General features: G+C 39.4%; 1 protein-coding gene across 1 annotated transcript; it reads right to left on the minus strand.

Annotated features, from left to right (window-relative positions):
* Positions 1–5,491: 5,491 nt before the first annotated feature.
* On the minus strand, positions 5,492–14,093 carry slitrk1 (SLIT and NTRK like family member 1). The gene is made up of 2 exons (XM_078402324.1): positions 12,290–14,093; positions 5,492–11,530 (listed from the first exon to the last, which is right to left on the minus strand). The coding sequence occupies exons 1-2, from the start codon at positions 12,984–12,986 to the stop codon at positions 10,134–10,136; spliced, it is 2,094 nt and encodes a 697-aa protein (XP_078258450.1). The 5' UTR covers positions 12,987–14,093; the 3' UTR covers positions 5,492–10,133.
* Positions 14,094–15,043: the final 950 nt, after the last annotated feature.

The following is a 15,043-nucleotide window of genomic DNA, read 5'->3' on the forward strand; positions in this document are numbered from 1 at the left end:
AAAAACATTGATTCATTTTAGCACCATATAAGATACCCCACCCCACCTTACTGGCTTGTTCATAATTTATGCTTTTAATTTTGATTTGAATAAGTAATTGTAAACCGAAAAGCAAATGGTGGGTTTGAACAAACAAACTATTGTTCAAGGAAGCCTGTGAGCACCGGAAATGCATTTTCCCAGAATTTGTTTGTGTGTATTTTTGGAAATATGAAGTCATTGCATTTGCAACCTCCATCTCTTCCCAAATCAGTGTTAACAGTAGAGAAGGTGAACAAAAACTTTAAATTTACAAAATACAAATTAAATTTTAAATTTGGATCAAATAAATTGTGTGTTTGTCCTGTGGCAGGAATAATACAGGTCCACTGTTTCAAAATAAAATTTGTTGACTAATAAGCAGAAGTCCTCTTTTTAATCGAATCATTTATTTTAATCAGCTCCCACGACTATGATTTTATTACCCATTATTTCAGTAATGCAATGACTGATTACTTTTCAAATATACCATTACACCATCACAATGCCTGGTATCTGGCTTCTATCAATTCTGCTGCATTCAACAGAGAGCAAACAAATATCATAGAACTGCTTACATTTAATCCTAGTTCCTGGAATCAGCTCTTCAGTTGAGTAAGTGAGGGTGATTTGTAAGCATCGTTTGTAATAGTTCAATTGTTTGCCCCAATTAGAGTATTGTTGATGCTGCACTTGCTCGGATGCCCCCTAGATGGGTTATAGGGAAAGGATCAGGCTCAGCTAAATATTGGTTCGCTAACGTGTGCATAAACTCTCATGCAATGTCTGCATGAAAGTACAACCATCCGTTGCTACCATTAGCCTCGTGAGATGCAGGTGGGTAATTGGCTAACACTTAAATCCCCCCCCCCCCCCCCCGCAGGTATGAAAGAACAAAAATAGGATAGTATTTGATTGTTGCAATTTTTGAGTACAACAATGAATTTGAACATTTTGTTTTTTGACCTTATTCCTCCTCATTTCTGTAAATGTCCTTGATCCTTATTAACCATCAACAGTCTCAGCATTCCACAAATTCTAACCTCCTTTGCATTCTGCATTTTCATTGAAACAACACTGGTATCTATGCCATCAATTGCCTTGGCCCCATTCTGAAATTCCCACAGAACATCGAACAGAACATAGAACCGAACATAGATCACAACTGGGTGACACCAGCAATGGTTGCCTCGCCTACAGTTCCTTCCTTCTTTGTTCTTGGGGAAAACTTTTTATAATTTCTTACCTCGACGGAGATGCAATTTTTTTCTGCATCGTATCTCCGTCCGCACTGCGGCCTAACATCGCACGGGAAAGGCCGCCAACTCCTCGATGTTAGGCCGCAGTGCGGACAGAGATACAATGCAGGAAAAAATTGCATCTCCGTCGAGGTAAGAAATTATAAAACGTTTTCCCCAACCCCCCCATCCCCCACATAAAACAAGCTAAACAACACTAAAACAACACTAAAACATACTTTTAACACATACTAAAAAAAACAACAAAGAAGGAAGGGACTGTGGCTTCGACTGCCGGCTGTGGGAGCTTCGATTACCCCGACTACGGCTGGTTTAACTGTCCTGACCGTGGGAGAATAAAGAGGAAGAGGATTGGACTTTATTGCCTTCCATCACAGTGAGGAATGTGGGAAATCTGCTGTGGTGGATGTTTATGTTAACTTTTATGTAGTTGTGTGTCTTGTTGCTTTTTTTTAGTATGGCTGTATGGTAATTCAAGTTTCACTGTACCTTAATTGATACATGTGACAATAAACTGACCTTTGAACAGTAAAACATTGCAACAGTCTCTTTGTCCCACATGTTTGTGCAAAACATGGTACCAATTAAACTAATCTCTTCTATCTGCATGTGATCTATATCCCTCCATTTGCTGCATCTGCATGTGCAAATCTAAAATCCACTATCGTATTTGCTTCCACATTACACTAGGAAGAGCATTCCAGTCACCCATCACTCTCTATGTAAAAAGCTTGCCAGTACATCTCTTTTAAACTTTCTCCCTCTGACCTTAAAGCTCTGGCCTTTAGTTTTTTTTTAAACATTTCTACCCTGGGAAAAAGGTTCTGACTGTCTATACTATCCATACCTCTAATAATCTTATTTTTCTTCTATCAGGTCTCCTATCAGCTTCTGAGGATTCTAGAAAAAAACCATAATCAAGTTTGTCCAACCTCTCCTTGTATCTAATATCCTCCAATCCAGATGGCATTCTGCTAAAACACCTCTGTAATCTCTCTAAATCCCCCACATCCTTCCTTTAAGGGGATGACCATAACTGCACACAATATTCTAAATGCAACCTAACCTAAGTTTTATGAAGCTGTAACATGACTTCCTAATCCTTATACTCAAAACCCTGACTGATGAAGACAATGCATGCCCCATGCCTTCATTAACACTCCATCTATCTGTGTTGCCACTTTCAGACAACTATGGACTTGGATCCCAAGATCCCTCTAAACATCAATATTGTTAAAGGTCTCATAATTAAATTTAAATATATTCTTCTTACATTCCACCTCCCAAAGTTCAACACCTCTCAATTGCTCGGTTTAAACTCCGCTTGCCATTTCTCCGTGATATCTGTAAATGATCTACATGACATGTATCTTTTGACGGCTTTTCTCATTTCCATCAGCTTCACCAATTTTGGTATTGTCAGCAAAGTTGCTAACCAACCCATCTACATTTACAACCAAATTTTTAATATATATCACAAACAACACAGATCCTTGCGGAACTCCACTGGTCATAGACCTCTAGCCAAAATAACACCATTTCATCACTACCTTCTGTCTTCTGTTGGTAAGCCAGTTCTCAATACAAACTACCAATTCATCGTGCATCTTAATTTGTAAATTTCCCCGGTGTGGGACGAATAAAAGAATATATTATTATTAATGTTCTGGATCAGCCTACCATGAGGGACTCTTATCAAATGCCTTTCTAAAATCCATATGGACAACATCCACTGCCCTACCCTTGTCAATCACCTTTATCACCTTCTCAAAATACTCAAGTATGTTAGGAGGCCAAGACCTGCCAGCGATGAAGCCATGCTGGCTGTCCCTAATTATCCCATTCTCTTTCAAATGAGAGTAAATGTGAGTCAACTGCGAAGAAGCCTTTCCAATAGTCCAACATATCTATTTCCCAATAACTGTAGCTCACAATTTATTCTCCCTAGCTCCTGCCTAATAATATTGTAATCTGCCTTACCCCAATTTAATACTTTTCCCCAAGGTCCCGACTTATCCTTATTTATAACTACGTTCAAAATTATGGAGTCGTGATAACTGTTACCAAAATGCTCTTGTACTGAACCAGTCACCTGGCTTATTTCCCATACAAAGTCTAGTATGGCCCCTCCTCAAGTTGGGGTATCCACATACTGTTTCAAGAACTTTCTTGGATACCTCTAATATATACTGCCCTGTCTCAGCCTTTTGCACCAACGAGGTCTCTGTCAATATTGCGGAAGTTAAAATCACCCACTACGACAACCTTGTAAATCTCCCAATCTCTCCTCCCATCTCCAAAAAGCAGGAGTCTAACCACTGACACGACATTTAATGGCATTACCATTGCTGAATTCCTCATGATCAACCTCACATGGCCAACAATAATTAGAAACTCAAAAGCACCTGCCACAAATACTGTGGCTGCAAAAGCAGATCACAGGCTATATAATCTGAGCGGAATGTTTATGTCCAGACATCCTGAAGTCTCACCGCCATCTGCAAGGCACAAATCGGAACTGTCATGGGAAACTTCCATTCATGCAAACAAGTGTTGCTCCAATGCCATTCAAGAAGATTAACACAAATTAGGAGTATGCAACACATTTCAATGGTCATATTTACCCAACGCTGCATATTAATCCCATTAATCATTGGCACACATTGGCTGCACTGCACACTTCAATTACTTGCCTTGGACTATAGCAGCAGCATTTCCCAAACATGTCATCGTCAAAAAGGACCAGGGCTTCATATGCATTGGGACATCATCATCTGGAGATTTACTTCCAAAATGGCCTCAGTAGGTAACGCTACTGTCTCAGTTCCAGTAACTGATTCCAAATTCATTCCACATCTTTGCAACTATCTGTGTGGAATCTCCATGTTTTCTTAGTGACCACGTACATTTTCTCTGAGTTCTCTGTTTATCTTCTAAATGCCGAAGATATGTGTTCAGGGAGGTTAACCGGCCAGTGGTAGAATCAGAAGGGAGTAGGTGGAAATGTGGGGAGAATGAAATGTCCAATTAGTGTAAAAAAAATACTTGTTGGCCAATGCAGATTTAATGAGATGAAAGGCCTGTTTTCATTCTCTATTAATCTATGGTTCACTTAGTCCCACAGTATCCTAACTTGGAAATACATTGCAATTCCTTCAGCATCACTGATTGTAAATCCTGGAAGAACCTATCCCACAACTGTGCTGCAGTATCTTCATTAAAATTGCCATGGCCAATGAAGGTGGCTCACCACTATCTTCTAGGGAGCAATCAAGGGTGATCAAGGAATGTTGTCACTTGCAGTAACAGCTGGATAATGGAATACAAATGTTAAAATACATTTCCCTATAAATGCACAGTTTTTACTATTTTTTGTTTGGCCACCAGTCTCAATATTTCTTTATGGCTTGGCTAAATTCCCCCTTGTTATGTGCCTTATGATTTAGTCATTTGTGTTAAAAGGTTAAGGGTGTTAAAACTATCACAAGCAAATTTAAAAATTTGGTCTGTATTTTTAGGCATTTAGGAGAATGAGGAGTGATCTTATTCAAAAATATTAGATCACAAAAGGACATGACTGATCAAAGCTGAAGTGTTTTCACCAAAACTTCAAAACCTTGTGAATTTTTTGAATTACAGAACATAGTTGCAAGATAAGGTGGAGTCGATCTAAAATCTAGTGGAGATGCATAGGAATTAATTTTCACAGAAAGTGGCAAATTTTCTATCTGGGTGGTTGTGTAAACGTGGTCATTGGCCATATTTATATAGGAGGTTAATTTTTTTTTTGATAGATCGGGGAATGAGAGCTATGGTGCACTGGCAGAAAAGAGGAGTTGACGCCTAGGGCAGATCAGCCATGAGCATATTGTATGGTGAGGCAGGTTGGAATGGCTAAGTGGTATATCCGGCTCCAATTTTCTTGTGTTCCTGTTGTTAAATGCAACTTATTCTGATTTAGTATTTTACAGAGTGTGCATACTGCCACACTGAGCCGTGTGGAGTATATCACTGTTTCAAGTCCGATATAGAATTTGCTTAACCTAGCTGGAAAATTGTGCAGACACATAATTTCTTCTGTGATGTGGTGTGCCTTTACTGAAAAGGAAATGTGTGCGGATGTGAGATTAACAAATGTGTGCGGATGTGAGATTAACATTCTGCTCAGCGTGATGATTTCTCTACGACAAAGCAATGTCCCCTAACTCGCTGTCATAATTCACAATGAAAAGTGGCCTTTTAATGAGATGAATATTATACCATCAATAATCCATGAATGAGGAAGTTGAGAAAATTTAAACCAATAAAGCCGGCACATTAATTCTCGGTGCTGAATTGAAAACTCAAGAACAATTGAAACATGAGCATCTTATTACATGACCAGCATTTGTTCAGTGCCAACACACATTTGCATAAAATACAAGAATAACGTATAAACAAAAGAAAATAATTCAAAAATTAAATAACAATTCTAGTCGTAATGAAACAAACAATAGCATTGAATAATCATGTAACAATATCACACCCTTGCATCTATTGATGACTTAGATCCATTGATGACTACAAAATACTTAGCCAATTAAGAAAATGTTTTTACTTTTACATTTTTTTCATTTAACATGTATGAACATTATTCAAACTATTTCACCTATTCTTTCCATAAATCACATACAGTGGATAGTATGATTTCCTCTAACTGATATATTTAATCTCTTGATGGAAATATTTATATGCACGCTTACTGATCCAACACACTACAATGTCCTTACATCCTAACTATTTCTAATCTCCAAAATGGCATTTCTGGACCAAATTCCATGGACAATAATATATTGCTCTTTCATCTTCCCATCAATGGTAGTGTAGGCAGGGGGTGGAGTGACATTGTATTTGAGTACCAAATTATCTTGGTCCATATTTATCCCTTTATGATATAATAATCTACATAACTAAAAGGCATAATTCAAGTAGGGTTCTTAATTCTGAACTGATGCATCCATTGAATGTGTGTACTCTCATCAAGATAATGTAAGTCTATAAAATGCATGAGCCACATGAGACTGATACAAGTATTGATATAGCTATGAAAGCAATGTTCAAATTGAGCCAGTCAAATTATTATTTTTTCCTGAGGATCTTTCCATTACTTCACAATATATTCTCCAAGGTAAAAGTATGTAGATAAGTCTGTAAACAGTAATTATCCCAGCAATTCACATGTACTTTTCTCATTATGTCTTTCCTTGTTAAAATCATTGATAATACCAAACATTTAATCAGCTTCAGTTTGACATTAGGATTTATTTTCTTCATGTCGATGTTTTGGAGTTCAGTTTTCCCCTTTAGTACCATTTTATTGTGTTTCGCTTTACATTCTGCTCATTTGTTTTCTCTTCCTGATCTCACAATGGGTCCGTCTGATATGTTAATTTAACTGTTTTATTTGCAGATGTGCTAAATGGGGCCATTTCTTAAGCACCAATGGATTCCTGGTGCATTAAAGTAGGACTGATTGATTTTCACTCAGTTGAAACAATTTGATAAATAGGATGATTTAATTTCCGCCACAGTGTCCCAATTAATTTTGCTCCCAATGTGTTCTGAAAACCGTGATTCCCTAACAGTCAAATCTATCCCCTCTTCATTAAGAAAATCAGAAAATCACTAATTTTCTCATTGGTAATGAAATGTCTAATTAGCAAAGGCACCCAATTATCTGAAAAATATCTACTTTTCTCTAAATGCTCTATTCTAGTGTAACAAGAACAAACCTTCATCAAGAGCTTTGAAAATGTGCCAAGCTTCCGTGACCCTGGAGGAAAACATATACTCACAGATCATTTTGCAGAAGACATTAAAAAATCAGCTAATCTTTGAAAATTTTAGATTTGTTTGCCGTTAAAGCAATCGTGCAGGATAATTGGGGGACAGCACTGCACCTGATTTCAAATCATAAGATTGAAAAATAATAATAATAATGCTGGTGCTGTATCCAAAGGCACAATGGAAGGAATTAAATCCTTCCTTCTTTCTATGTTCATACTCCTCCTTTCTACCTTTATGACCTGGTGGTACATGCACTATTCACTTTTCCACAGAATCTACTCCATGTTCCTACCACTTCCACCAACCTGGTCTGCTTTCACCACCTCCACTGCTATATATATGCCAACTGTATTTCTTATCCATTTTCTGCTATGGAAACAATATTGACAGTACCACACACCACAGTTAATTTTATGATCACAGTGGTAGGAACAAGGACACAGAACCGAGAAGAGAACCATTAACTGTCCTCGCTCTCTTTGTTTTAGTTATGTTCATGGCCAATGCTGCTCCCAATATTTCCCACTGCCTTCCTCTCTTGTCCTTGTTGTCAGCCTCTTACACTTTATTTGAATATAATGCTCCAAATCTTCAGTGTTAGAAAGAAATCTGGTTTGAGAATTAACATTCATTTCTGCACTTCTTAAATTATCCCAGATTATTACAGGATCCTTTCAGTTTCTGCAATACAAAAAAAAAGTCCCTATTTATCTTTAAAATAATTCACAAAGGCCTGCAAAATGCAATGGGCCTTAATCACAGTTAATATTGGCATACAAATACATAAGATGATTATATAAAATATCTTTATCTAGTACTTGGACATAGACATTAAAGCATTACAATATGCATTAAAATAGCACGGTAAAGAATATTATACAAATCTGTTCAACATTTACACGTTAATTTTCACACTGTATGTTTAGTTATTAATACTTGAAAACCATACTACTGTATCAGTGACATTTTAAAAATTATTTTATATTAATGCTGTTTTAAATGAAGGTCATCAGATGTATGATTATCTGATTTGTCAAAAGCATAGAATAAAAATCATCCCTTCTCTTACATATATAATCTCCCATCCTGATATCCCGGCTCCATATTTCCCATTTTAAATATTTTCCTGACATACGAGGCCAAATGACCCCGTCAAGTCCTCATGGACCCTCACACCAATCCAATCTATCCTGTTCCCCTACAAAAAAACGGCCACCTCCACATACACTATCCCTCTTGCACATAAACATCTATTGATCATCCACATATTACCTTCTCTGCACAAACATCACCCCATCCTCCACATGCAGCATCCTCTTCCACATACATCCTCTTTTCTATTTAAACCATCACTCCAGCACATACCCTCACTCCGCCTCCGACCCTGTTTGTAGCAAACCACCCCTTGCTTCACATAGGATAGAACTCAAGCCTGCTTGTTTATAAATTCCGAGGATTACAACAACACTTTTTTTTGAACAAAGAAGGTATTTTATGAGCTGAGGAACCATTTACTGCCAATAAATTCCATTAGGAAAGTATCCGTTGCCAAGGCTGCCAACACTTTGCACTATCAGTCCAATGTGCTGACCACTTAAGTGACACTGTAGTTCACAGATCAATTCAAAACCAAATGTTGATTACTTCCATAACCATGTAAAGCCTTGCAGTTATCTATGGGGGAACACTTGAGTGCTGCTGTCATGGTAAAACACCATGGTCACTTCAGAGCATTTTGGAATATTTCAGGGTCTCCCAAAGTTTAAACAGCTGCAAAACAAATTATATGGTAATTTATAAATATTTAACACTACAGATAAATGTGAAAAGATCTCTTCATACAGCTGGGATTATGCTCCGATGAGGACTAAATAACTAAATGAGTCTTCAGATTAAACCAGTCATTTTAATGTTGAAAAAATTTGCCATTATAAAATTCTAAAATAATCCTATTAAATGTCCTCTAAGTGCCATCTCCATAGCATTTTTCATTTTATTATGTGACAAAATGATGACTTGAATAAAATAGTTTACATTGTATCACTGAAGCAGCCTGAGCAATAGAATGACATTAATTGGTCATGCTTAAGTGTACTCCATATATTTATTCCCAAGTTTAAAAAAATGAATATTCCATTGGCCATTTGAATTTCATTACCACGGTACAAAACATAATAACTGCACTAAAATTTTGATGAGAATATGTATTAGCAAATATAAAATAACACCAAAAACGGAAAAATTCATAATATAACTTAAATAATTATTAACCATGCATGAACAAATATGGCCCAAAACAAGATGAACTTGCAGCTTACACCTTATCCAAGCAATAGTAGCACAAACTGCACAATTATAATCACAGCAAAAATAAACAGGGGAAGGTCACTGTGATCAATACTGGATACGTGACTTCATAGAATATAATTAGTACTCATGAATGGAGCATTGTAATAGCTATTTTTTCCAGCTATGTAGTGTATCCCCGTGGTGTTGAGTTCATGCATGACATGCATCACTTGTTTCTAATTAGACAGTTCTGTACAATACATTCATGCGTTCGTGCAACTTTACAACTGCAAAAGCTAACGGCTGTTATCTACTGCTCCCTCCCCCCATTTTGTGTATTCTTTTTACAATTCTCCCATATCTCCAAATGACAACAAATGTTCTTTATATTTTTTATGTAACTGATTAGTTGTTATATACATTCGGAATATCAACATGAAATGAGCACGCGAAAGCAACAACATTGTTCCTGTGCTTACTTCCGAAATACACGTGTGTTTCACAGCAGGAGAAAAAAAGGTTAGTTCTAAAAGTTATATGTACTCTTGTAATATGTCTGCTATTTATTGTTCATTAGAAAGCTGTGTTCAACATTCTGTTGCAGATTTTTTTTTTAGCAGAAGCCTATGGTAACATTATTTACATCAGGAGCCTTTACCATTCAATGTATGAACCTCATTTCCAGAGAAACGTGCTGCTTTAAATCACCCTCTATATTTTCAGTATTTCATTTCATTAAGCCTAGTCTGAAAGGGTGTGTGCAACACAATCATAAACTCTATGAGGTCCCTCTGCATGGTAAGGCCCATTGTGCCAGTAAGAATCACACACTGTTTGCAAGGAGTTAATTTCTGAAGCAGAGGAGTTGGTATCCCTTTTTCTCGATTTCTTACGGTTTCTCAAAATAAACACAAGCATGCCAACCACTGTAAAGGTAGATGTAACAAAGACAAGTAAAAGGCCAGGTACCAGCACCGAAATAGAAACTCTGCTGGTCTCCAAGTATGGATTCACATGAGTCCCTGTCTCTGTTGATATGGTAATGTTACTGGATGAGGAAAACGTTAGATGGATTTTTGCATATAACTCTGGGCACATCAGCTCATTGCTTATTGACTTAAAGTCTCTGTCCCAAAATTCTTCAGGAGACGCACATTTTAATTCACTTACAACGACATCAGTGCCCATCCTCTCCACCCATAGTTTGAAAGCTATGATGTTACAGGAACAATCCCATGGATTTCCATGAAGGTCAATTTGCACAACAGAAGTTAATTGATCCAAAACTCCAGTAACTGGGAGATACATAAAATAATTGGTGTGCAGACTTAACTTGGAGAGAGAGACGGAAGAAAATACATCTACAGGCAAAGATTTCAATAAATTGTTATGCAAGAACAATTCTCTCAGATTTGACATCCAATTAAATGTGCCTGGTAGGATCAACTGAATTAAGTTGAACTCCAAGTTTAGATACTCTGTATTTTGAAGCCCTGCAAACATATCAGGGAGCAGAATTTCCAAGTTATTATTATCCAGATACAGCCAACGCAAATTGGTGAGATTACAAAAGGTGTTGTTTTCTATTAACTTAATGGCATTATTTCCCAAATCCAACAAAGTCAAACTGCTGTAGTCCAGGAAATGAGTCTTCCTTATGATTCCTATATTGTTCTGTCTGAGAAAGAGTTCCTGCGCTTTCAATGGTTTTGGCTGGAGATCTGCTACACTCTCAAGTTTGCTGCCCCTGCAGTTAACTTCAAGACCTGATACGACGCTGGTGATAGAACAGCTACAAACTGTAGGGCATCCAGTTAATAAATGGGGATTGCTGCTGCCATTAGGTACAACTGCATTGGCTGAAGGTCTTGTCCTCAGTTGCCAGTTTCCGCGTGGCTTTGATACTCCTTTGTGCACTGATGCTGAAGTCGGTGGCCGTGGATGCTGAGCAGCTGGAGTCGGAGGCAGCTCTGACGGCCGCTGAGCAGGAGGAGCAACAAGACTTAAATCATTTTCATTCTGCGAGGGGCATAGATCGAACTCGGACGTCTCATTCAAGTCGTTTCCTTGCAATCGCATGGGTGCCTCGCAAACTACTCTTCCAATCAAAGCCGAATGTGAGATGTGCTCAAGCCATTCTTGAAGGGAAAAACAATGTAAATTGGCGATGTTCCTGATAGTTTGCTACATTAACCAATGCTAGTCACCATCACACTCTTAATGTATACGTTACAAAACATGTATTAAAATGACTGCTAAGTATTAACATAAAACAGTTCTGGCTACAATTTGGATTACTTTATCCTGTTAAACTACGGTCATGAAATAGAAGGCACTCATAATATGTAAATATCGTTATCCAAGTTCACAATTTTAACAATATTTGATGTTAAGCCGTGGAAGCAACAATTTTGAAACAAACGCATTTTTAGAAGACAAATCAAATGGCAGCAAAGTTGGCACATAACTATAAGGATATATCTAAAAAATGAATGCTGTTTGGGGCTAGTGAGCATCTCTGCAACGGGGTACATTTTCAAAGCACACAGCTGCAACTTCGACATGTTATGAGCTAGATTTATCCACCCATTCACCTCTTTCCTGCTTTTCATCCCATTACGAGCGAAATCTGCGTGGGTCAATTCAACCACTTTTGTGGTGTGAATTCGTTTACTTCACACTTGGCACAAACTGTCAGAACTGAATGTACCCCCTCTAGCTACCTTTAATGAACACAGACAGGCCGCTGCTGGTTTCTGGTAACAGTTTTGAGTTCAGTCGCCCCTTTACCCAACTCCGCCATCTAGGGACCATAATTAAGCAATCCTCATCAGCCTTTTTTTTTTAGTAAAAACCTCCCCATTTTTAAAATCCCCAAACTGGCCTTCTCACCTCACCTTTAAGGGGCAGAAGATTGCACGTACAGTCCCAGGGGTTGTCCTCCAGCAGAATTTCAGCGACGCCGGGAATGAGTTCCAAAATCCCTTCGTAGGGCAGGGTCTTTAGCCTGTTCCCCCGGAGATCCAGGTGTGTGATGGGCACATTTTGGAACAGGTCAGCCGGGAGCGCGGTTATGAGGTTGTCATTTAGAATCAGGACTTCCAACGCGTTGAGGTCCCGGAAAGCCCCGGGGTCGATGTCCCGGAGCAGGTTGAAGTCCGCCTGGAGGTACTCCAAGTCATCCAGCCCCAGGAAGGTGTGCCTCCTGAAACCTTTAATCTTGTTGTTATTGATGTGAAGCCTCTTCACCAACTGCAGCCCCAAGAAAGCTCCCGGGATGATGTCGTGCAGGCCGTTGTTCTCCAGGTGCAAAGTGACCGCGTTGTAAAAGTTGGCGAACTCGTTGGGGAAGAGTTTGGATAGCGAATTGCCATGCAAGAATAGTTGATAGAAGCGGGAGGTGGGCGCGCTGTTATGTTGCAGGTCGGTGATGCCTCTTCTCTCGCAGTCGATATGCAGTATTCCTTCCACCTCAATGCATGAGCACATCTTCTCGCAAAGGTCCGTCGTCGTATTGCCCCAGGCAAACCCCAGAATGATTTGCACCCACACAAACCACGGCACCATTTTCAAACAGTGGCATCTGCCCCCCATCTCATGCCATGAATTGCTTCGGTTGAATTGTTTATTTTAAAAAAACATGCATAAAATAAAAATCAGTTTCAGCTTGTTTTTGTTTTTAAATTACATGTATAAATAGAAAGCAAAGAGGAAGATCCGAGCTCGGAAAGTATCACAGTTGTTTGTCAATCGGGATAGCGGAGTGAGTGGATACGTACCACCAACAGGAAGGCAAGACTATGTGCACAGCCCCGGTACTTGTCTAAAGAGAGAGGCATTAGAAAAACTGCAAACACACATAAGCAAGTGCATAATCAGGCTTTGCAATCCATCGCGGTCACTCGCTGTTCCTCGGCTTTCGATGCCACCGTCTCCCGCTGGCGGTAAATATATATAATCCGTGCTCATTCAGTTGCGTTTGGATTCTGAGGCCACCCGACCGGAGAGCGCAAAGTGCTGGAGGGAGAGAAATTCTGCAATCATTGCATATTCTGCCACCTCCTTTTGCCGCCTCTCTCTCTCTCTCTCTCTCTCTCGGTCGGGGATGTGCTAAGCGACTGTGATCGTTTCCAGTTTGGTGTCCACTGGAAGAGCTAACACCCTCTGCTGAGTCGTGGTGGCAACAACAAAAAAAAGCGTCTGATCAGGGGATCGGTGGAAGAAAAAAAAAATCAATTCACACCAGCAGCCAAATGTTGGCGTAAAAGCTGTCGATTCCGTTTAGCTTAAACCGATTTACTTGGAACAGAATTATCTTCTCCCCACCCCCCTCTTCGTTCCGACCTCTCTGTTGGCAAAGTAGATTTTGACGTATTCTTTAACCCACGGCTTGGATTCAATTAGAGATGCAACGAGCCACCAGTATATTACCAAGGGGTAACCATATCACTCGCTATTCCTGCTTATTGCGGTGAACTCCTCGGATCTAGTACCTCGCTGCTCTGTGCAGTTCCTCTCGCAGACACTTCAGCAGAGGTCTGGATCAGAAAACAGGGAGCCTGTTACCATAGATCTTGGCACGTATGAGACTGTGGCTATGTTATGTGCGTATGTACATTGGGGTTGGATGCATACACGCAGTTATCTGTTCCTTACGTACAACACCCAGGCGTATGTCAATCCATATTTAAACTGGACGCCCCCACCCCACGTTATTTTTTTTTGGGGGGGGGGGGAAGGAATGACGCTTTTTGAACAACTTTCCTGTTTAACTGGGAGAGCCGGGTGGCTGTTCGGCTAACTTCGCTCTGCTGGTTGTCTTGCAGATGCTTGCATCGTGATTAGAAATAAATGCTAATTGGCAAATGCGATCTCTCGAGGAAATAAAATCGCAATGCAATAGTTAAAGGCGACGGGAAACAGCGCCGTTCGCGTGCAGTGCACAGCGAACAAAAGCTCCAATTGTTCCTAATCCACTCCGAGCAGGGCGCTCTCGTTGCCAGTGTGCGGGACCCAGCTGTATGTTCATTTGATTTTTGGGTTTTTTTCGGGGGGTGGGGTGGGGGGAGGATGGGTCCTCGCATAATATTTCAAGGGTTTCCCCTTTAACCATGCTTTCTTTTATAACCTGAATTAGACATTGTAAGGGCAAATCAAATGATTTTAACTCCGTTTTGGAGAAGGCAAAAAACAGCTGCCGCAGTTCGCTGCGGCCAGATCAGTAAAAAGATTCCGAAAATGGCAGCAAAGTATCACCGAAGCAACTATTGTAATGTTATTGCGTACAGAGACTTCGGATGCCTTTACATTCCGAAACAATTCGCAATGTGATGATGCCTTAGACCGGGAAGAAAAAAAAACCTCCTGCTCAGGGGTTAAATGAGAATCTGTTTATTGCTGTCATCTTCAGTGTGAGGCCAAACCTAACCGAAAAACGAACTGTTTTGATCTAAAGAATCTGCAGAAAATTTGCATTTAGGCTGATCGCCGATGATTTTTTCTTTGGGTTCCGATTTCGGAACGGCGAGACAAACTACCATGGAATACATACAAACGTTACTTCATGAAGCTACGTTTTGCAAGAGCCTTTTAAATATATACTATTGAAGATGTGCAGTTCGAAAAAGGGTGTTATGTTTTTTTTCCCTCTG

Source organism: Rhinoraja longicauda, chromosome 7 (assembly GCF_053455715.1).
Source record: "Rhinoraja longicauda isolate Sanriku21f chromosome 7, sRhiLon1.1, whole genome shotgun sequence".
Taxonomy (NCBI): domain Eukaryota; kingdom Metazoa; phylum Chordata; class Chondrichthyes; order Rajiformes; family Arhynchobatidae; genus Rhinoraja; species Rhinoraja longicauda.

What these genes read in the sequence shown, in the direction of transcription:
- slitrk1 (XM_078402324.1), bottom strand. Translation starts at nt 12,986, where the DNA reads ATGGGGGGCAGATGCCACTGTTTGAAAATGGTGCCGTGGTTTGTGTGG. An exon ending in CAATCTTCTGCCCCTTAAAG is followed by an intron (nt 11,531 to 12,289) that starts GTGAGGTGAGAA and finishes TTTCCCTTCAAG; the next exon opens with AATGGCTTGAGCACATCTCA.